Source organism: Labrus bergylta, chromosome 5, assembly GCF_963930695.1.
Source record: "Labrus bergylta chromosome 5, fLabBer1.1, whole genome shotgun sequence".
NCBI classification, from domain to species: Eukaryota; Metazoa; Chordata; class Actinopteri; order Labriformes; family Labridae; genus Labrus; species Labrus bergylta.
Window position 1 is genome coordinate 7,584,732 of NC_089199.1, and position 24,591 is coordinate 7,609,322.

The window sequence follows — 24,591 nt, forward strand, 5'->3', positions numbered from 1 at the left end:
ATTAGAGCTTGTTGTAATGACCAAACTTTTCAAGAACTAGAAAAATCTCTAAATCTCTCTACCATCTTAGGGTAATTCTTCTTTAAGGGCTGAGTAGCTGTATTACATATGTGTAAGACATCTCATAGCAGCAGAGCTATATAGGAGGCAAGGGTATGCTGTGAGCTGAAAAGAAAACAATGTTTGCTAAGACTGACATTTACACGTCTGACATTTACAAAGGTAATGTCACCTTTCTAGCATATTATAAGTGTATCCAAATGGAAATAAATTTGTAGGCTGTACCTGCTAACAGAACATAAGAAAGACTGTTATCAGCCGTGTGTGTTCTGTTGCTGTTGTCTGACCTCGGCTGAATACATTCTAAGGTAATCAGTCTGTCTCTCCATTTCATCATTTGATATTTCCAGCAGAAACACCCCCTACTAACAATATAATTTTTTTTGTGCTATACATGTTGATTCAGGATTAGTTTGAAAATAATGAGTGTCACTTTTTGTAGGGAAAAATATTCCTTGTTTTATTAGTTATTATAATACTACAAAAGTATAACCTTTATTAATAAAGGAAGAAAAGAAAGAGTATTTTTAAAAATTGTACTGTCAGATAAATGAAAATATTTCATATTCATATCTGACTTCAATGTGATTTTTTGATATTTTAAGATCATAGAAAATCATGATATAACTGTATCACAACCCCGTTTTTTGTGATACATATCGTATCATGACTTGAGTGTGTTGTTACATATAATGCACAATATAGTTAAAAATAATTGATCATTAGACCCTGGGCTAAACCTCGACAAAAAAAAAAAAAGCCTCTGCACAGCGTTGTGTGTGTGTCGGCAGAGTCTGAGAGATCCCACTGTCTTAACACCTGCCACTATGACATGAGAACAGCAGCGCTCCGGGGAGCAGGTCTGACCTTTTCCTGGTTTGCTGTAAATGATGCATCATGGCCTCCTGACACTGTAGAGCCTAAAGACACAGACTAACATCAAACAAGTTTAAGAGAACTCTATTCTTGAATCAAGCATACGGGGAGGAAGAATGCTGCTTAGATCGGTGACAGAGCCAGAGGGCGAAAAATACAGACTGACTGCAAGGGGGAAGAGATTTACTCTATGCAGCAACTTAAGCAGGTAGAATATAAATGCATGCATTTATGTATGAAAGCATAATAGGGGTAGTTACTCAGTGCACCAGGCATCGCTTTAACCAGGTAACACAGGCAGTAATTTCCAGCCTCGAGTTCAGACAGATGAATCAAAAATAGAGCACGGAGTGAGTTGTGGAGTGGTTTGATCTCGTTATTAGTCCGGATTGAAGCTGCTGGGAGACAGACGCATACAGAGACGGAGAGCAGAAGTGCACAACCCGAGCATGTTGACCTACGGAAAATGAAATTGAGAGGGCGGATTCCGCTGTTGTTAATAACCTGTAGGTCACAACTGATGAGCATAAAAGTCTTAAATGCTGCCTAACAATGTAGACAACAGGAGAAGGGAGGATAATCCATACAGTACAACAGATTACATTTCAATCAAACTCGAAACAGATTTAAATTAATACTGATGCCTCAGTGTGACACAGCCTACAACAGCAAATAAGATCATCTTAAAAAAATGATAATTTCTTTATAAGTTCAATGCTTGTAAATATTGCAGTGCTGTCGGTGTCACACGAGAGGACTTTTAATTTACATGTTTACATTTTCCACAGCAAAGGTGAGAGTTAAAAGAAAGCTGGATGAGTTTTATATGTCCATAAACACTGTAACATATGTAAAAGACAAGATCAGCAAAAACAAAAGATAACAATAAAGGTGTGTTTATTTGTCAACAGGAGTCACCAAAATCAGCAAAAACCAAAAGTTCCATAAAGGAAATGTTTAAATTGAGAAGAACATGTAGAAACTAAATGTAGTTTTTAAAAGTTGCAGATCTATACTTGTATCTTGTATCTATACTTTAATTTCCCTATTTTTTACATCTTGAGACATACATATGTCATGCTCAGAAGATACAATCATTCTTATAATCTTGTTTTATAGCTTTGTCCCTCAACAAAAATTAATGTCATACAGTTTGTGTTCTGTTGCTACAAAGAGACTGTTATTTATAATGGAGTATGTCTGTGACGTCCATATGTTGAGTGTGTGATTGTCACCAAAACAATCAACTGAAAACATGTATTTGATTTACAAAAGATACTTCAAGTTACTTCAATTTTGTGCTGACATACCGCCATTGCAACGTGTGTACAGACAATCAAACAATGTAGTGGATAATTGGATTGTTACATTTATTTACACGCATTCCCTTTTTTCAGTCCACAGGAGTGGTTTAATGATTACGGTTACACTGAGAACTTATTAAAAACCTTTATGAGTGGTTGTACTGTACAGATTTTGTCCTTTTCAATTAGTCTTTTAAAACTATTTTTGGTGTTGATGTCTTGTATGGAATTGGGAACTTGAATTTTCCTTTGTAAACCAGCAGGCAGCCACTGTTTCCAGCTGTCTGCAGCTGACAAGAAGCACTCACATGGTCAGCCATGAAAGACATATTGTACAGCCTTGTGTTTTGTTTATGTCAGCCATGAAATGGCTTTTTCTAGTTTCATTCACTGTACAGATGATTTCAGCTTATGTGTGTGAAACGACTTTATTATTTTCTGCCTGGAAGCAAAAATGAATCAAACAGCTTGCAGTGGTTTTGAATTTTTTAAGCCTGTGTTAAAAATAGTATTTTCATCATTCAATAGAAGACAAGTATTTCAGGCAATTACTCTTGGCCAGGTCCACACCAGTCTGAATAATGATGACCACTCTGTCTGTCAGTTTGAGCACGGAAGAACAGATCATTGACTGCATGTATTGGCTGGTATGGATTTAGATGTTGTCCACAACCATACCAAAAAGTACCTGAACAGCACCATATGAAAACAGCTCAGTGAAACAAATGTTCAATTGCTTCAATTTCAAATATTCTGGTGAGAAGTATGCTTTTCGTCCATTTCTCCCTTATTCATTCAAACTGACTCCAGTGTTGCAGCCTCCACTGGTTGTCATTGGCCTTCTTGTAGGTGAGACTGGTATTAGAGTGGTATGAATGAGTCAGACCTTATATGACTGTTCGGTGTTGTATGTATTCACATGTAAAAAAACGTTTTAACAGCAACAAACCAACATACGCATTAATCTGTTTAAATGGAATAATGCTGTGTTGTATTCATAAGTTGCAATGCAGCCATGGCGACCTGCCAGCAAATAGCAGCCGCAACAGCAGCTGGCAGCAGAAGTAGCTTAGGTAGGCTTTTTTCACAGAAGAGGCTACTCATAACAAGACAGGCACAGGAGTAATTCATAACATCAACAATGACTCTGTATTATAAAGAGTGCTTGTAAATGACTCAGCCATGTTATGCTATTAACCCAATTAGATTTTTTCTTTATAGTTATTTTTGATGGGGGTAGGTGCCAGGCAAAGTCAGTTAAAGCGCTCTGCAGTAACATTCCTTTCTCAAATTTCCACAGAAAAGAAACTTGATGAATGACACATATGACTGTTAGCAGGATGAGATTTTTTTGTTTAAAAAAAACAACAGCTAGACATTACCGTTCTGCTGCTCCTGACTGGTTGGTGGAATTTTGGTCACATGACTGCACAAACTTGAACAGGGAGAGCAAAGCCACCAACCTGTTCCCCAACTTCAGGGCTTTTATTTCCTGGTTGTGCCTGCACATATTGGCAGACTGTGGAAAAACAACAATATGACAACAGCATGTGTTCCTGTCTTCCCCCTCCTATCATGCAAGATAGAAACGAGAGAAACATCAGCAGGAAATCGCAGCTAAACTCCATCTGCCAGGGAATATTTTCTATGATTTAGCTCGCAAGCTAGCTTGTGTTTGTCCTAACTTCTGAGTGTGTGTTCATGTTAGAGAGCGAGGGCGTTTCTGACGGTGTTGATATTTGCATTTTACACGTGAGACAAATTAAATATACATAGATATGCCTTCAACTTCCACTCATGGGAGTTTTCTAAATAAACTTTATTGAAAGTCTTCAAAGCGCCATCCTGATTTAACAAGTACAGTGTGAGCACTCAGATTGCACTTGACAAATTAACAGTCCAGTGTGATTATGAGCTTTGGTTAGATGAACTTGTGAATGAAGTTAGCTGCAAGATGACAGCTACCTTGTGATGAGCCTGAGTTTGAGTTTCCAATCAATTATTTTTATAAAATTTTTGTCCCTGGTGTTATATATCCTATTTGTACTTTGTACTTCTTCTCATTTGTACTTCTTTTATATTTTATTTTGATATGATAAAACATTTCATTCATTTAACTCATTTTCCTGCCGTAGTCAACTCAACAGCATTAATTATCCTCAGCTTGTTGCCATGGCTTTTCTGTTTATTGTTTATTTGAATTCTTGTGAGAATCACAAAAACCTTTTTCTGTCGAAGCGTGCGAGAGATGATGGTAATACAAGGTTCCTTGTTGAATATGACATATATATTGAATATAGACATATATAAGAAAAGAAAATACTCAAGAGAATAAAAACAAAACAAGAATACACTGAAAAAATCAAAGAAAAAAAAAAACAATGTGCACATCCATACAAAAAGCATTTTTATTTTCTCTTTCCATAATAATTTCCGTCTTTGAAGTTGTCACATGAGACCTGATCTACCGACTAAAGCACCTGCATGATAATGACTATTGAGTGTCTTTGAGGTACTCAGTGACCATATGATTCTTCTTACATTTCTGTTTGCTTGATAAGGGATTGTTATTTAACCTAATTCATTGCTGACATGCTACAAAGCGTTAAGTCAAACATGATTCAGAGCGTAACAGCCTTTGTGAATGTCCTTGTTCGTGCAGCAAAATCATTGAGCTCTGTGCAGCAGTAGTAAACATCCTTTGTGCTTTTAACAGATTTCAGTCCTTTTAAAAAATATGTTTCTCCTTATAAGAAGAATCATTTTACTGATGATGGTCTTTAGGTAATACTTATCAACCCCTCCCTCTCTTTTTTTCCTCCAGATTTTCCGCAGAGCAGACAAAAACGGTAAGTAAATTGTACATAGCATGATGAATAGTGTGGCACAAAGCATGCTTGCTGTTTCCTCACATTCTCTTCAATGTTATTATGCCTCAGACAACCAGGGTGGGAGAATTAACAGATTTGCATGAATGCCTCTTGAAGGGAAGCTCCTTTCTTTTTCGTGCTTCAATAACTTCCCTCACCCAATTAAAATGATGTTAAGATCCTGGATTATTGCTACGACTGAAAGAACATGTCATACAAAATGAATCACCTCTCTGTCAGTGTCAACACAGACGACTTGGTGTTATTTACAAATGAATGTGAGTCACGTTAATGCAGGCAGAGCCAACTCTTTGTAACAGTGAATCACATAATATGGCTTTATTAGCAAAAGCAGACAAGGTAACCTAACATTTTGGGGGTTATGTTTTAGAATAACCTTCATAAATGTTAACACACTGATGCGCCAATACTTGCTTTCAGAAACTGGCATGCACAGTATTTCAAAAATCTCACACATTTTGCTTGTGTTGACTATCTTGAGAGACAAATATTGGTTGTCAAAATTATACAAAACTGGTCCTAAAACATCGAAGAAGTCACATCCATTTAAGACCATAGGTTGTATTTGACGTATAGCACCAAGGCCACCTATTGTTTTTTTTTTCTGAAACCCTTATAAAGCCTCAAGTCTAAAATGGTCTGTCACCAAAGAGGTTTTGTAATCTGGTTACTCCAGTCTAAAAGCAATTTCTGGGGAAACAATAAAGTGTATGGTATCATGATGTGTCGTATTGTATCGTATCATAAATGTGCCATATTTTTACACGACTGTTGAAATTGAGGATAAATTGGATAGCCATGTGTAGAGATGTTCCAATACCATTTTTTACAATTTCCATTTTTCAACTCACAGTTACTGTTATATATTTATTTGGATAGTAGTTTTGGTCTGTGTGAACACTCACCATGTCGGAACAGACCAGTGGTATTCTGTGTCTAATCATGTTATATTACAGTATGATTGGTTGGCTTGTAAACAGCTCATACCAACATTCATAGTGATACAGACAGCTTTATGACAGACTTTTGCTACTTGGTGGTCATATACAGACTGTGTAAAAAGAAGTGGACCTGGAGTCTAAAAAGATTCATATATAATCAACATCATCCTGTGTTGAGGAAGACTTGAATCTATATTGTAGCGACTGGGACCATGATGTCATTTGGACAGTGTTTACCAAGGATATAAATCCATAAAGAATTAGGGACTTTTTCTTAAAGACTTTAATAATCAGACTTCATTTGCAACGAGTGCTGCTGACCCCTTCTGGCTACCACAGAGAATGACATTTTAAGGGGATTTGGCACTATGTCATTCTCATGTATGGTCCATGCTTATTACCAACTCAGAGCGTTGGCCATCAGTTTGATTCTATAAATGACCAATTCTCAACAGAGTGACATTTAATATGAAATTGTATACAATTTACCATGAAAACACGAGATGAATAAAAGTGAATAGTTTGGTTTTTACCAATGTAATGAGTATCAACATACATAATGTATATACTACAGATAATGGTATGTGTTTATGGAAAGGGCCAATTCTTAAACAATAGAGTGGCAAAACTTTACATTCCTGAACTGATACTGTTCTAAAGGTTTCAGCAAATATTTTGATTTGGCCTTTCTTGTCCTATGTGACAAACCATACATCTGTAAGATGTCTCTTATTGTACAAAAGTCCTTGAGGGTTCTGCTGGTTTGGCAATCAAACAAAAGAATCAAATGGGTTTTTTGAAGTAACAATTTGTCTCAATACCCTCTGGATTCTCTTGCACTGCTATACATAAACAGTCTATGCTATAAAATTCATTTTGGGAGTTGTGTTGAAATTACTTTTCTCCGTTGTACTCACTTTTTCTTGAGCTGTCTCATCTAATTGTTTTGAGTGATTGTCGTGACTTCATCTCCAGCTTTAAACATGGTCCAGGAAATATGACTGAACTAGAGGTTATGCAGTATTTGTTGTGTTATTGATTCAGAGAATATACGTTTTCTTAAAATGAAGAGTCACGTCTCTTTTGTATGTGTCTGAATTGCAAACTAAATGAGGTACTATTGATATCGAAAATACATAATTTATTATTTTTTTCTGGGAGACTAACACCAGAAGACTGTCATTGTTTCAGATTGACTTCTTTCTGTGTTGAGGCTATCCTGCCATAATGGTGCCAATTTATCTCATACTTGCATGGTTCATTGCAATCCTTTTGTTATGCCCCACTACTCCAAAAATATGAACATTTTGCAAAATGCATTTGCCTGTCTATGTCCAAGTTTTGAGGCTACCACGCTGAGCTTGTGCCCAAGATGGCAATTGCCTGTACTTAATTGGATCATGTGTTTGACCAATCAGGTTAAACTTAAGTCTAGTCTCTAAGAACTCCAATCGTTGCCAATGCTTGCATTGCATAAACAAGAAATACAGTAGAGGCAGGGTCCTGTTCTGAGAACTAAAACAGAAGTTTCTCACGACCAGATACCCCAGTATCAGCTAAATATCTACAAACTGTATCTATCCAATTAGTCCTCTCGCCAACAAAACACTACCAGAAGAAAGCCCACAATGGACCAGAGGAAATTGGTGACAAAAAGACAAATGGAAAGATCTAATCAAGCAGATATACTCCTTTCAATTAAAGCTCCTTAAAGAGAGCAAAAAACAAACAGCAGTTTAATGGAGCTGGAACTCAACTTGATTTAACATCAGGAAGGGTTTAAATGTTGATTTAATTCAGAGGAAATCTCAGCTTTAATTGGACCACTGACTGTTTCACTTCATTTGATTAATGATTTAATAAAACCGGATTACATTTTACCAAAATAATTAAACAAAAGACAAAAAGATCTAGCACATGTAACTCCATTTGTTGGGCTACTGTAAGTTTTGAATAGTGTGACAATAAAATGAAGTGGGAAATATAGAGCTGGAAACAAATATATATTTTCATGTAGTCACTTTGTCTCTAACGATGTCCCAAGTGCAATATCTGCTTGACACATCACATATTTCTTTACACATGAGATTTAAATAATACGTAATAATAACTCTCTTCCTTCCCTCTGCTGCTGTGGCTGCCCCAAAAACATATTTATGTTTTTCTAACAACAGATGAAATAAGTTGCCAAAGCAAATTCAAATGGAGTGGGCTACAGCAGGAAGTTGTCACATCTACAGCGGCAGCAATCACCAAACCTCCAAACAGCAATTATTTCTCAACAGCTCTTAACCTCCAACACGAGTAGCCTTGGACGTGATGAATTGTTCTGTGGCTTCCAGCCAAATACATTTACTGTGAGATTTTTATGGTAATGAGCTCTGCTGAGATGGCTGTCATCGCTGAAGCAGTTATGGAGACGGGATGGTGGGGAGAGGGGAAGGAGGTGTTAATATAAAAGGAAGAAACCGAGATAACACACTGCTCTACGCTCACTGGTCTTTATCATTAGTAATAAACACCCCTGGAGTGTGACTGTAGATAGAAACATAAACATACAAAGATGAGGACTTAAACAGTAAAATGTGTTACATGATGAAACACATCTTTATTTCAAGATATCTAACAAGGGCCACTTACTGAATTTTAAAATCTATCACTTGTGCGATAGAGAAAGCTCTTTGTGTTGGTTTCAACTGTAGCGCTTAAGGTCTATTTTGGCGTACATATGAAATCTGCACCAATATATGCTTTATATCATAAATGGGTCAAATTACTGTTGTTTGTTCAAATGGGTCACTCACAGCTAGACTTAACACAGCATTCTTTATCCTCCCTCAGCTCTATGGAGCGTCTTTGTGTGAATCGTAACATTTCTTGTTGGGCAGATGGACTTTTTTTTTTAAGATTTATTTTTGGACTTTGTTGCCTGAAGGACAGGACAGCAGGAAACCAGGGGAGAGAGTGGGGAATGACACATGGGAAAGGTCAGACCTGCCCGTATATGAAGTGCCACCTAACTGTTGGACCAACAGCATCCCAAGCAGTCAGACGTTTAAAGACACATAAATCACAGACACTTATAATGAGCATGCTGAGGAGAATACAAAAAGTCCAAAAATAGACTCAAAACAGCCCAAAAATAGACATGTGCTTACCACTATGACACACAGCTACCAAAAAAGGAGAAAATAAATTAGCAAAAATGATGCACAAAACAACCCAACGGATACAAAAATTACCACGAAGTGACAGCTAGAAAGACACTCAAAATGACTATGAAGAGGCGCCGACTAGCGGTTATGTCCCTGCGCCCCATGTACAGGGTCCTCATCACAGCAGCTGTGTGGTCGAATCTGATCTTGGCCCTTTGCTGTACCTCATCCCACTCTCTCCTCCCAACATTTCCTGTCTCTTGTCAACTGTCATGAAGGCAAATTGCCCCCCCAAAAAAAGATATACTGTATGACTGCAAATAACATTTCAAACTATTAAAATGATGTAAAAAAAATGCCTAAAAATCTAGACACACAAAGTTAATGACTATAAGTATTGAAGCCTTAATAATAACTGCTCCATACAGTATATGGCTCAGAAAACATTGGAGACCAGTGAAGAGCTGAAAGGAGAGTGAGAATTCAAGGTACTTGCAGTTCTAGCTCAATGTCAGTGTTTTTATTGTGTAAGGCAGACTTTTTTAACGTTAGTGAAATCCTGAGGGTAATTGACCTTCTTTCATAACAACAACTGTGTCACAGCCTAATTGGAGAAACAGTCACAGATCACCTACCATGTTTAAAATCTTTACAGCGCAAAAGGAATTTAATGAGTCTCGTCTGTTTAAAAATCTATACCACCTAAATTACACATTTAGCAGGAAAATGTTAAATCGTCTCTTTCCAGATTTCCCACAGATAAAAACCAGTATGAAGGATTTTAATGAACCCCGCTCTCTTGCTGACATCTGCTCCGACAAGGTGGGAAAACCAGTGTGCTTCAGACAATTACTGGGTTGGAGAATCATAAAGTCATAGTATATGCAGTTTCAAAGCAGCATTCAGACTTAAATCAGGATGTGAGAGCTAAAAGGCAGCTTATATCACAGATTTTTCTCACAGATGGTCTCGTGGAAGACTTTGAAGTGAAGCACAGATGCTAAGAATAGCAGATTAAGAAATGATTTGGCGGTACATATAGTTTACCTTAAAGAAACAAGACCCTCTTTGTAATACTTGGTTGCTTCTTGAAGCTGTGATGCATTCGAGGGAATTTATAAACCACAAAGGAGAGGCTGCGATGGGACTTTGAAGAGATTTGAGAGCGGCCTACTTTGTGTCCTACTTTGCAGGACTTTCTCTCTTGTTCTTTTGGTTCTTGTTTACTCTGAGTGATTTGTTTGGACCATTGAGATTTTTTAAATAAATTGTAAACCATTCTGTGCAACCATTTCCTTTTTTCTGCACTGGGCAATGATACCTTGCAGTGTTTTATATAACCATATTTTAATGTAACACACCATGTGTTGTCCTGTGTGTATCGTGTCATGCCGTACCAGACCTTACCATACCATTTTGTATTATGTCAGGCTGTACTGTAACCCTTACCATTTTGTATTGTGTTGTTTCTTTGTTGAATAATAAGCATGCAGGCTTAAGACTTTCTTTGGAAATGCACCTTTAAATCACTCTGTGGTTTTTTTAGGCCGAGTATTAAAAAACAATTTATGCATATTACATTTGACTCAACCATCACCATGATTCATAGCTTTTGCTTTCATAATGGAATTTCCTGTGCATCAATGTGCTGTATAAAAGCTTCATATTTATGTATATTTTTTTTAGTCATTTAAGGGAGGATATCATGGAGTACTGTAATATTGTGCCCTTTCCTCATGTTGCTGAGAATATTCTCACAAAGATGTGTTCATCACATTGTTGGTTTATTACTTTCGTATCAAACAGGTTTGCAGACAGATTGCTTCAAAGATTAGATGAGCTGTGTCTTATTATGATACCTTGTCACCATGGCATTATTTTTGAAGTTTTCTATGCTTTGTTTTCCTTTCTTTTTCCGAGGCTGTAGAGTTTTGGACAAACTAAATGTTTTGTTCAAAGAATATATTGTTTTCTTTGTGCCTTGTCACCTTTTTGTCCCTTGTAGCCACTCATAACCTTATGGATGCAAATGCCTATTTTGAAAGTTGTCATCACATGCAGTAATGTAAAAAATTATAACCCATTAAATAGAATGTGTTGAGTCTAATTTGCTGTGAACAAAATGTACTAATGTTTATTGATACTTTTATTAAACAAAACAAGTCAACAAACTTCATTATGCAGGTTGTGATTGATTTCCAGAATATAATTAATTTATTCCAAAGAAAACTGAAACAGAAATAGCTTTGTACTATCTGAAACACAGCATGAGCAATCAGTCATACGTTGTGTTCATAACGATGTGCGCTATAAGTGTTCTTAGAATCCATGATCTACTTAGAGCACCCATATGTGTTTCTTGTATGTCAGTAGGCCATGAATTAATAATGTATTCATTTAAAGGCATCAGCTGGCATTTCGTTTGGGAATCTCTTTAGTAAACGACGAACACTGCAGCAGCTTCAGTACGACTGTAAAGAGGATGATTTTGAGCTAATGAAAGTCAATTAGATTTTGCTCACAATTTTTAATGGAACACCAATGAGTGATCAAAGTCAAAGTCAAAGTCAACTTTATTGTCAATTTCAAAATATTCCAGACATACAGTGGAATCGAAATTTCGTTTGTCTCCGTCCCGCGGTGCAATACAACCAATAAGGTAAAATAAGATAAGGTAAAAATAGATAAATAAAATGAGGTAAAAATAAGATAAATAATATTTACAGTAATAAATTCTAAATTGTGTAAAAGGTATAATTTCTAAATTGTGCAAAAGGTAGTAAATAAAATACAATAAAATTTAAAGAAAAAGTGAACTTGTGCAGTATGTGCAATAATGATGGAATAGTGATGGTTTGATGACCTTCATTTCAGTGTGTTGGAAAATACTGATTCAGTGGTTGCTGTACCGTGTTGATGCAAGGTTAAAACGCACATCACTCAGATAGCAATGGTAGGACATACATAGATTGAAAAATACTTAACCGTATGGTTAGAGAAAATACATTCTGTCAACCATTTGTACTCGTCAGGCGTCCTCACTAGGTCCCTGACCCCAAAGTGAAGAAACTCTATTCTAAGGCAACAAATCAGTGCAGAGCAGCACAACCAAAACACGCAGAGTGATTAATAATACAGCTGTGTAGCACATCATAAATGATGAACATCACTGCAGAAGGACACTTGACAGAACAATGTTGTCAAGTTCTGAATTCCTTTATTGTCCCATCCCACCCTCTCATCCTCAAGTAATTAACAGATGCTTGTGTTATAACATAGGAAGCATCCGTTGGAATTTAGGGAGAGGCTCACAGGTATTATATAAACACTTAATCTTCCCACCTGTCGCTAATCTTTCAATACCATCTGGCACCGTCATCCTGGAAAGACCTGGTTGAGATTTAAGGCAGGGTTAGCGCTTTATGTTAATGAGATAAATATTTCAAATGAACGTAATGTTCACAAGACCTTTTTTCATTTGCACGGTTTGGAATTTGTAGTGTAGTCCGAATGATCCATTTATGATTTCTCTATATTTATGAAGGCTATGCATAGCACATATTGAGGGATCTGACCCAAGGTGTTTTTTTCTTTTATGGATAACCCCATTTTATTTCTCATTATCCTTATCTGTAATAATTTAAGAAGAGAACCATAAAGGGGAACAGGCTTGTAAGTTTAATGCGGTCACCTTCTTTCAAAAGGGAGACATTTAACCCAGATCTGCCAAAGTGAATAGAAGAGTTTGCCAATTCATCATTAGTCCATCAAACAGATTATCAAGAGTGTCACTTCTGAGCAGAGCTGCTGTCTGTCTCGTTTGGCACCCCAAATATAGGACTCCTTCCAAAGTCTACACTGTGAGAGAAGACAAAGGCTTGTGGATGGAACATTAGCCATGCCTAGAACAGATGGCAGGGACATCGGACCATGTTTAATCTTAAAACAACATATTTGATAATCCATTAGCCTGTTAGCGTCATGCAGCAGTTAACATTTAGCAACTTACTATTTAAGAGAAAGTAGGTGAATAATAATAATACTGTTTAATAGCTGTAACAGATATAATAGCAAAGATGTAACTTCCTAACTTTGTTTATGTAAGCTAGGAAGTGGTTAAATGCTAAAATTAGACCATTAGGCCTACTGTGTACAGCTAACAGCATTTAGCCATTTGTGATCAAATATTATCATTTGGAAGGAAGTGGCTGAATTTTAACATTACTGTTTGATAGTATTTAACATTAAAGGTGTAACTTTCTAGCTTTTGTGAAAGTTGGCTAGGTAGTGATTAAATGCTAACCCATGTGACAACACCTAACAGCATTGTGACACTACCTGGCTAATATTACCATTCAGTCGTGAATGGATGAATGCCAATATTTCTGTTTTTAAGTGTTTACAAGGTGTAACTTCTCAGCTTTTGTTTATGTTAGCTGGGAAGTGGCTGAAGGCTATTATTGTGGTTGTCTGGTTATGGCTAAAGGGTTATCATTTGTTGATTTGCCTTGGGATATGGTCCAATAAGCCTCAGAGATTTTCTTAAATCTATACTTTTTGATCCCCCAAAGTACAAAGTTGTTCACAGATGAATGAATTGTGTACATTTGAGGTGTTGAAGAGGGTCTTATGCAGCATGACTGACACGCTCTACATCCCTTTTAGCAATGCTAGATTTTAAAAGTGCTATATGCAATAATGATACAAAAATAATAACTAGGCTATTTCTATAGCACCTGTAAGAACACAGGTTTACAAAGTGCTTTGACATCAACAAACAATGAATAGGTTAGCAACCTTAGCAACTGATAAGGATAAAATGGAGAGAATTTATTATGTTAATTATAGAGGTATGAAAAGTTCAAAATTCTGGTGTTGTGACAACCCCCATAGATTTGCCACAGGTAAATGACTTTCCTTAGAGTCTGAAATACTTTATAATTCCTATTGTAGTAGTAATCCTTTTAGAGAATGAGAAATTATGTAGTTTAGGCAGACAAACAGACTTTCTGAAAAAGAGAGAAAGTAGGCCAAAGTGATCAGAGCACCGCACTGTCTCTGCAGCATTTTACACATTCTGGTCAGAGGTGATGATGATGATGATGATGATGATGATGTTGAAGAGGCTCCAGCTGAACAGATGGTCCTCAAGCTTGCCCTAGAGTTCTTTCATCTTTTGCTGAGTCAGCCAGCTGGAACACCATGGCTCTCGTTTGACCTTGTCTTTGTGTAGACAGGGTTGTTATTTGCTCAGAGTAGTCAGTGGGGTTGAAAAGCTAACAATCGTTCTGCACTCTGAGGGTTTAAAATGATGGCTGATAGTTGTTATGAGTGCACAATAGACATGGATGGATGGTTTCTGCTTGTCTCAGTTGGTTGTTTGCCTGATTCAACAAATATTTGATGTTCATCTGTCTGTTTGCAATCTTGAGTCCTGTCTCTCTCCTCCACAGCCGCAGATTGAATTCCCAACTTTATTGAATATATTTTTGGGTCTGTTGTGGCTCAGAAACATTCTCCACATTCTCCACTATCTGTTAGATTGGACTCTTTTAAGAGGATTTAAACGTCTCACAGTTTCTCTTTGGCGGTCTAACTGCTGACTGATCTAAGCGATCAGTGCCAGGAGACAGATTGATAGTAGGCTCATGGAGGAACACTCCTTTGCAGATGACAGCCAAGCTATTTATCTTGTGCTATTGATTTTTTGTGTGAGCATTGTCTGTCACAACAAGCTGTGTTCTCTGTTAACTAGTCTGAGGAGAAGAAGTACAATCTTCCAATCTGCTCACAGTATGTTGCTTTGTGAGTTTTAAATAGTTTGTGGAATTTTCTGCACAGTTTTTATGGCACAACAAGATGAGAGACAGGGTTGCATTTTTTTAAATCAAACTGAAGACTTTTTAAGAAAACTTAAAACCATTATACTACTGTGTAGAGTCTCTGCTTAACTGATTGTATGTTAGACTCAACAGCTTTGATTCATATTGTCCCCAAGTTTTAAAGCTTGTAGCATATTTTGCAAGTTTCCTCATAGACGTTGGTTGCCACTGCCAACTATTCCCTATAAGCGTAATGTAAATTTTAAATATATAATGCTTACTAGACAGTGCAGATTAGATGAAGTAGTCAAATACGTCTCTTTCAAAGTGCCATTTTAAAGACCTCTCACTATTACAATTATTTTTTCAGACATTTAATGACCTTATATATAAAAAAGAAATGTGAGACTTTGTAAGAGTCTGTAAATGATTTGAGTGTGCGAGTGTGTGCACCCACGCATGACTTAATCATTTCAAAACAATGAGTTGATTTAACAGAATAGCAATAATGCACAATTGATTGGCCTGCTAATTATATTTTCAAACCAACAAATGAAACATCATAGTCCATCTTTGAAATGTATAATTTTCTGCTTTTTGTTTTTTTATGTTTGATTAAACATGCTATGTTATGTGCTTTGGAACATTTAAACACAATCATGGTATTTAAAGATGTAAAAATTGGGATTTTATTTCCTATCTCTAACACTTATTAATGGGCATAATGATGCTAAAAAAATATGATTCCAATCAAAACATCCGATACATTTTTTTTTTTTTGGGGGGGGGGGCTTTTGACGCCTGTATTTTAGAGATAGGATGGTGGAGAGCCACAAAGAGAGAGAGTGGGGATTGACATGCAGGAAAAGAACCAGTCATAGAAATGAGCATTGAAAATGCTTTATGGAGCAAAAGTTTATTGGAAGGACTAAAAAAAGAAATAAATCAAACACTAGAACTCATTTTCGCTGAGGTGGCTCTGATCATGTTTTTATGTCAGTGTGCTATAACACACTGTAAAGAGAAAATCATGAGGTGAAGAGAGTTACGTAGGTCTGTAGCTTATTGATGCTTAACTTGTAGATTAATTTCCTATTTACATTAAAAAGTCCTGTTATATTTTTAAGGTATATTTGTGTTGACCACAAACATGTTTTATGCTCAAATAGAAATAAAAAAACATACCAAGGTGGTTCACATTGCTCTGCAGGGTTCATACTACACTGACAATAATGTCATGCATTGTCTCAAATGGTTAAAAGTTAAATGGAGGGGTTGCTTGCACTTTCAACATGGACTGTCGTACAATCTAAAAGGTACACTAAGCAGTGATATTATGTAACTTCTATTGACTAGTAAACGAGGAACTCAACATTTGAAAAGCAATTGAGGAAAAACTATAGAATATCATTATTATTGTAGGACGTTATGCATGTTTGATTTGTAGTTCTTGCAGGTAACACAGTACGCCAACAGAGAAAGCTTTTGCATAGACATAACCACACACGCTACCTTTATATGCACATCAGAATAACGTTTTTAACTTATTTATGATATGCTTTTAATATTTTTTGTATATAATTTACAGCATATGGGGATCCTGACAAATATATATTTGTAAAATATTAACTAACGCTACAGCTGTAACCCATGGTTTTCTGATTGAAGAGCGACTAACTCAAGCTTGAGGCTTCACAAAGATTTATTCTATGAAAGTGAGGAAGAACACGAGAGTAGGGCATGTGCTTAACAGGGTTGAAAGTTCATCTTGATATGATACCAAAAACTATTTGTAACGTATTTATTCATTTAGCTAAGAGAATGTAGACCATCTTATCTTGTGCTGATAATAAGGACTTCCCTTACATCTGAACACACCTTTGTTAGAATCCCTGTTAAAGATTATACAAGTGTTATTTCTGTGATAACGTGGGACTGCACATCCTCTGTGTTTCAGATGATGGCAAGCTGTCTTTTGATGAGTTCAATGTTTACTTTGCGGACGGGATCCTGACCACTGAGGAGCTACAGGAGCTCTTCTACTCCATAGATGGCCGACAGAACAAGTAAGTATAGTTCAACAGAAATGTGCTTTGACTTTAATCCCTCATGGTGGAAGAGTAAATGATTTAAGTGCTTTGTTAAATTGCTTCACAACAGTGTTCAGATTGAGCCTTTTGGAGCGGACGGAACAGCAAGTGATTTGTCGTTTAAGGCACCGTAAATGTGTTCCTTTTAAGTAATCAGTTAAGGGCCCTATGACTCACAGATGGAAGGAGGGTTTCAACCAAACGGAGGCAATCTGCAATAAGGCTACCGTTTCTTTTGGACATAAGAAACTGAGGTCTACACCAGTCACTTCAAAATCCACTCCCCTGAAATCACAATCAAAGAAATCCGCCTGAAGGTAGCTGCTGAAATCGCTGGTCGGCAGAGGATATTCAACTCTTTGAGGAAAAGTCCCTGCTGTTTTCGTCCTTTTTCACAGAGCCAGGTGTCTTACTTTACTTTTTGGGTACATTAGAGATCTTCAGAAGACATTTTTCAACTTAATTGCCTGCTTATATCTTTACATTCTAGGAGTTGAAGCATAATGAATTCACTGTGATTGCTGGACTTCTGTTAGTCTCACAAGGTGCTTTCACCAACATAAACAAACCCACGCACGCAAACAAAGCACAATTAGATGAACTGAAGTTGTTAAATAGACTGAGTAAGATGTTTTTTTTCCACCTAAGCAATTAGAGTGTTTGGCTACAGCGACTGTATTTATTTTCTGTAATGCAGCCAGTTCTTCTTCTTTTTCTTCTTCTGTGTGATAAATTAGTTTTTCTGGACATTATGTTAGTATGAGAATGTCTCTGATGTGGCAAACCAGCTCTCAGACTGCTTTGACTATGGTCCAAGCTTTCAGGCGGTTGGCTCAAACAGAGCTCTGATCTCGAGTTAAAGAGTTTTTTTTGTTTTGTATGAAAAAGAAAAGACATAACAGAAAGCATTACAAACACCTGCAGGAGCTTTGGTGAAAATCGTTATGTTCAAAATGAGCAGATAGCGTGTCCTCTCACCCTGACAATAGAAAATAACCTCTTTGGTTGTATCAATTGTCGCCAGCAACATAGAGTGTTGTCACGATCAAAATGAAAAAAAGGAACAAGGAACAGGAACAAGAATTGCTTTGTTTGGCCTGCAAACACTGTATGAGTTTTTAATGACAAAAGGCTTGAAGCAGCCTCACTTATGTTTTGCACCTGGCAGTGAAAATGACCTAAAGCAGGCCACTAAGGGGATTCATCAGGGGGAACTGTTCATAAAGTACTGGCACTGCCTTTATCAAACTGTGATAACATGCAAAACAATCATTTTGTAGGCCGCACAGAACAAATGTGTCCGCTTCTGTTTAAGCATGAGGAAATACACTCTGCTAAACGAAGTGTTGCTGATATGGTTATCACTTATGGTGTCTTATGAGTGTCTACGATAAGATTCACACAGCTGAGAGCAGAGTGCCATTTATTGCTGTTATTAACTTTCATAAAACTTCACTGATTATTCTCTCTCCCTGTTTTTGCCCTGCAGCAATCTGGACACTGACAAGCTATCAGGTTTGTTGAAGAGAATACTTTGATTTAAAGTCTCACAGCAGAGAATGACAAATGCTTAGCTTTGAGTTATGTTTGGAAAAAAAATCATAAAACCAGGAGCAAGACCTGCTGTTGTCGTAATACTAGAATTTTAAGTTGGATACAATTGAAGTAAAAATCTAACGATACATCTATTTCGATACCACAGAAGAAAGGAAAAAGACGTCCTAGGCATCCAATATTTGGTCATTTCATGTTCTTAATTACTGACAATTGCAAGCAAACTCCTGCACACTGTCTAAATTTCACAAATACGTTAGCAACTTTTCACATGTGTAAAATTTAGACAGCTCTCTCTCTCTCTCTTTTGCTCTCAGCAGCTTTCGGTCAAAAATATGACTGAAGTTCTGTTGTGTTTCTTTTATTTAAATCTTCAATACTATAGAGCATTAAAACAATGGAGATTGTATCATTTTAAAACATGTGGTTTTGATAGGTATAAAAAATATCAGTATTTTGATAACCATAGTACGACAAGATCAGAAAGAAACAGTTTTCATATCTTGAATGCTACAGTTGAAGGCAGGGTGAAAGCTAACTATCAAAGACAGAGAAGTTTCTTCTGGACAATATGGAGTTTCAGAAAGTTACAGAAACTGTCGGACCCCCAACCCCCACTACTAAGATGGAGAGGTATATAACTAACCGAGGAGATGTTCTGCCAGAGTTGTGCCTTTTGGGCTGCATGTAGACAGATCTTGTTTTGGTTGGACAGAGCGACAAACTAGTGTCTCTATTTTCAGACTTTATGTGGCAACATAGCTAATCTAACCAGCTGCTTGTGATAGCTTCCCAAACACGTTGTCTGACCTCACAAGATTGTTGAGAAAATCGAAAACTCTTTTCTTAAGATCTATTTTAGGTTATATATTCAAACAGTACACTGCAACCAACGTCACTATTGCCATGCTCCTGCAAAAATGAGACCTGGCACCATTCTATTGCCCTGTTTTTTTCACATCATTAAAGTGAATGCATGTTTCAAATGACCTGAATAAAAAGGAAATGGGGCAGAGGTCTGTAAATACCAGTTGTACCAAGAATAAAACTCCTGCATTATTTATTGAACAAGAATATGGCAGCTTTTCCATGTGACATCAACAAATAGTTTTCCATGACAGAACGGTCCATATGTCTCAGATTAAGGCTAGTCAATGCTTTACTTTTTGCCCAAAGCATTTCTGACTGGCTGAACATTCAGGTGGAGAACTTCATTGAACATATGAATGTAGAAAATAAAAGGAGCTGTAGATTCATAAACATTCAATCACCCTTTGCCTTCTTTGGTTTTATTTAAAATTAGGTTTTTGATTAAAAACGTTGAACTAATTAAGATTGAGGTGTTTCTCTGATTTGGTATGAAAACAACTTTCCAGAACATAAATGGACTGGTTAATTTAAATTAATCTTTTTCTCACTCTTGTGAACTCCATCATTTGCGACACAGTAATAAGCGTGTGGAGGAGTTTCTTTATCATTTGGCTAAATCTAGAATCAAATTAACCTTTGCTGCTCCTGTCACCAACTCTTCTCAGGTGTTAATGAGCCGCTGTTATAGTCATTAAAACAGTGATTAAAACAGCACAGTATCAATTTCATGACATGTCAGGTAATGAAGGTATTGGCATATAGGCAGGTATAGAAAACATATATATATATTGCCATTTCTAGCATATTTTCCTCTCACTTGTCATGGTCTTCTTTTAATTGTCATCTGTCAAAGAAATTAATAGTTTTCCCATACTTCAAATGATCCTAATACATTTTTCATCACTTTGACACTCTTAACTTGTTTCATCTTTTCCTATTAGATTATTTTTCTCAGCACCTGGGCGAGTACCTCAATGTACTTTCAGCCCTGGAGAGCCTGAATTCCGCCATTTTAAAGGCTATGGATAAAACTAAAGAGGTAAGTTTAGATTGATGTGAATTTGATAACCTTATGATAACTGTAGGCTACAGATCATTTATTCACATTCAATAAAGAAGTTACCAAGAGTCCTTGTAGTAGGACACAGTTGTATTTTGCTAGTTATAACGTTAATGCTTTTGACCGAGTACATTTAATTTAATTTTTTGATTCTTGTTGTTTTCTGTTTTTGTTTTTTGAGAATTCAAATGTGCTCATGTCCTTTCAGACCCCAGTCAAACCTTTGATGCCCCTTAAAACTATTTATTAACCAATTGTTCACAGTTCCTATTTAAAGCGTATTTAAAAGCACAAGCTTCTATACATGCTTTTATTTTACTCAAAGTGGTAATTTACTGTTACTTGCCGCTTGGTCCTGAGGAGACTTGGCTGGTTGTGTGTTATATATTTTGGTAGTTAAGCATTAATGTTGTACAGACTTGTTGGCTCAGTATTTTGATTATCTGTTCATTTGAATCATCGTGCCACTGCAAAAAAACCCTGTGATATTTAAAATGTTCCAAAATCCCTAAGATTGATGTTTGACCAATTTGCATAACCTAACATTTTGATACGCAGTCATTAAATAATTTAAATTCAGCCGAGGATATATTTTTAAAGTGCCTCAAGACTTTTTGAGTTAACAGCCAGGAATTAGGGATTTGAATTGAAATGGAAAAGAAAGTACACCAGTTCTTGTTAAATGAGAAGAGAAGAGGAGATGTGTGCTGAATAATTCTGACTTAATTAGATCACCGTGCTCCTCTGTCCTGGCGCATTCTTTAAAGCTGTCGAAGGTGGGGGAAATCCATAGAGACCTGTGCAATCGCTAGTTAGCAGCTGTTGCCTGTCACAGAGTGTTCTGGACTGCTAATCCCAGGATGCATCTCCAGGAGAGGCTAGTTGTCATTTTAAGTTTTGACAAAGAACTGCTGTGCTGTTACTTCATTAGCACCCTGCGCAAATCAGACTCCTCTGAGAATTCATAATCACAATTGTGTTTGGGGACTTGAACACCAATTATGTCTCGTATTAAGTGTCCTCCACCTTGGAATTTGGATATGCGGTGCTGAATAATGCATGTGTTCCCAGAATTAATTAGCCTATTTAATTGCTGCTGTCATACATTTCCCAGGTTCTTGTAGTTGTTTTTGAGGCGATATCAAATCGTATCTCTTAGCATCTGCGTTGTCTGTCTCGACTCTGTGCTTTAACCTCGCTCTCCATGTGTCATCTCTCTGTCTCTCAGGAGTACCAGGGGTCCAGTGTGCTGGGCCAGTTTGTCACCAGGTTCATGCTAAGGGAGACGTCAAGTCAGCTGCTGTCCCTGCAGAGGTCACTGCAGTGTGCCATGGAGGCTGTGGAGGAGCAGAGCAGCCCGGCACCGTGAGTTCTGCAATATGAAACTAAATGAACTGTTTGTGCATATTTAAGATATTTTGCAAGTTCTCACTGCCAAACCATTCAACTTGGCTGCTTGGTCATTGGCCTTATGGATAAGACTACCCCTCTACTGTCATTTTTTTCCCTTTGAGGTCAAGTTAGTTATAACTTATATATCTAATTACATCTTGCAGAAAAAAACATTAAACTTTGAATTTCTTTTAGTTGAGCATTGTTTTTGGTTCTAAATTAGTTAACCTATCCAACCACCTTGAACTTTCTTCTGAATCCTTATTCAGGGGACTTCAATGGCATGTTAAACATTATGCAAGAGGAGAGGGGCCAGTATTGTTAATAAGCTTTGCAGATTTGATGAGATAGAAGTTTGAGGAGCTTGCACCAATCTGTACTACGGTGCTATGTTATATGATAGACCTCGATTACCACGGCTTGAGAAAGATGTTTTCTTCTGCCAGCTGATAATTTGGAGGCAATTAACAACAGATAGTTGTGTGTGTTTTTTTTACAGTGTTCTTGCTTATGTTTGAGGACTGATGTAGAGAACGGCACAATAGTTTTAAGGGTCACTTTTTTATGTGGCTTTAAAGCAAATCTATTCAGAGCTTAGAAAACACAAATTCAGCACAGCTAAAGAAAACACTAGACTGTACGTCATTCAACGACACTATAGAAGAGAAACTGCTACCGGAAAAGAATCCTATGTTGTATAACCAGGAATCGCTTCATGTTATTGAAATAAAAATGTTGTCAGTGAAGATCAGCAGTTCTACCTCAAAGGTAAGGTATGCCTAACAGCAGAGAGCTTTGAATCTGCTGCATTCTCACAGTCATGCAGTTGCCTCATTAATAGGTAGGCTGCTTAAAATTCAGTGTTACTGTCATTGAGCCGAATGCTTTAATTATACATGTAAGAAAAAACACATCCATGTTTTCACCATTTGTGGATTTGGTGAATCACTGTGCATGAGTTGGCTCATAAGAATTGTATAATTCAATCTGTCTCCTTTGCAAGAAAAAACAGAACTTTATACAGTTTTCTATACCTTTCATTTTATCAGACATCTGGATCAATACAGTGGATGCTCAGAGAAACAATTCATCAAGGAAAAATCTATCTGGCCACAAGTCGATATGACTTTCAAACATGTACCTGTTCACATCCAAAAATAACACTTTCTGTGGCCACCAAGTTCCGTAATACAGCTTTGCAAGTGTTGCACTGCGTGTGTCAGGGCTCAGGAAATTTCTCCTGCCCCCCCCCCCCCCCCCCACACACACACACACACACACACACACACACACTGGGGGGGGGGGGGGGCAGTGCCACACTGGTATTATTGGAAATAATGGAGCTGTGAGGACCAAGGTGAATTATTGAGAGGGGACTAGGGGAGGGAAGAGGGGGAGCAGAAGGAGAAAAGATGATAAGCAGCGGCATTGAAATACAGAACGAGTGAGTCATGGAGAAAGAGAAAATGAAGAAAGATGATTATGAAAAAAGTAAATGATTGGTGCAGAAAGTCTGAGATGAATGGGAAAAAAGGAGAGAGGAGGCGTACAAAAGGACATGATTGGGAGCCTTTTGGCCACAAATAACTCTCTTAAGATGGTTTAAATAGGTATAGATTTTGGAAGGAGAAAGGAGGAGTGTGTGAGAGAGGTGGGAGGGGCAGAATGAGAGGTGTATTGAGTTTGCAGAAAACCGCTTATTCCTCTCCCTCTGCTCTCCTGCAGTGGGTTTGTGGCTGTTGCATTGGCCTTTGGGCTCGGGGCTTTTCTCAGCAGGAGAAGCTCCTAGCAATGCACTCCCTCGGCGCTGTCAGCATGACACTGCACACACACACAAGCCACACATACACACTTAATATATAATACTTATGCATAACAGAATGGGAAAGAGAGAGAGAGAGGGGGGGAGTACAGTCACTTTCAAGAACACATTTAGACACACAGAGATAGAGACCGACACACACACAATTGAAAAGAAGCACACACACACACACACACACACACACACACACACACACACACACACACACACACACACACACACCTGTTGTGGGTTTGTGTTTCAAGTGTCACCCTCTCATGAACACACAGAGACTTGCCCTTTAGTAGTCTGCTTTTACAGGCAGCAGACACTTTTTCTTTTATGTCAGGGTGTGTGTATGTGTGTGTGTATGTGTGTCTTCTTTGTGTGTATGTGTGAATATCTGAGTAAGCAATTTCAATCCTCTTTTACACCCAGCCTGTGGGTTAATAAGCACTGGTGTGCATCCGGCCCTTTACTAAGTGTTTTCAACTCTATTTAAGACACTTTTGTTTATCTCTTGTTCTCGCATCTCCGCAGAACGGAAAGCTCTCTCTCTCTCTCTCTCTCTCTCTCTCTCTCTCTCTCTCTCTCACACACACACACACACAGACATTACTGTAACCTGTCTCAGCTCAGATTTAAATCAATTATTAATGCATCCTTATTTACCTCCCTCCCTCTCCTCTCCCCATCACTCCTTCTCTCTATCTCTCTTCTTCTCCTTTGTTGTTTCCAATTCCCTCCTCTTCATATCCCCCTGTGTGGCTACCTC

General features: G+C 37.4%; 1 protein-coding gene across 2 annotated transcripts in view; it reads left to right on the forward strand.

Moving 5' to 3' along the window:
• necab3 (N-terminal EF-hand calcium binding protein 3) overlaps positions 1-24,591 on the forward strand; it is a 44,488-nt gene that overhangs the window by 3,293 nt on the left and 16,604 nt on the right. For both annotated transcript variants that reach the window (XM_020651650.3, XM_020651651.2), the window contains exons 2-6: positions 5,065-5,089; positions 17,007-17,115; positions 18,629-18,654; positions 20,505-20,602; positions 21,852-21,988. In XM_020651650.3, the coding sequence (XP_020507306.1) occupies positions 5,065-5,089; positions 17,007-17,115; positions 18,629-18,654; positions 20,505-20,602; positions 21,852-21,988 (395 nt within the window). The remainder of the gene's footprint in view (positions 1-5,064; positions 5,090-17,006; positions 17,116-18,628; positions 18,655-20,504; positions 20,603-21,851; positions 21,989-24,591) is intronic.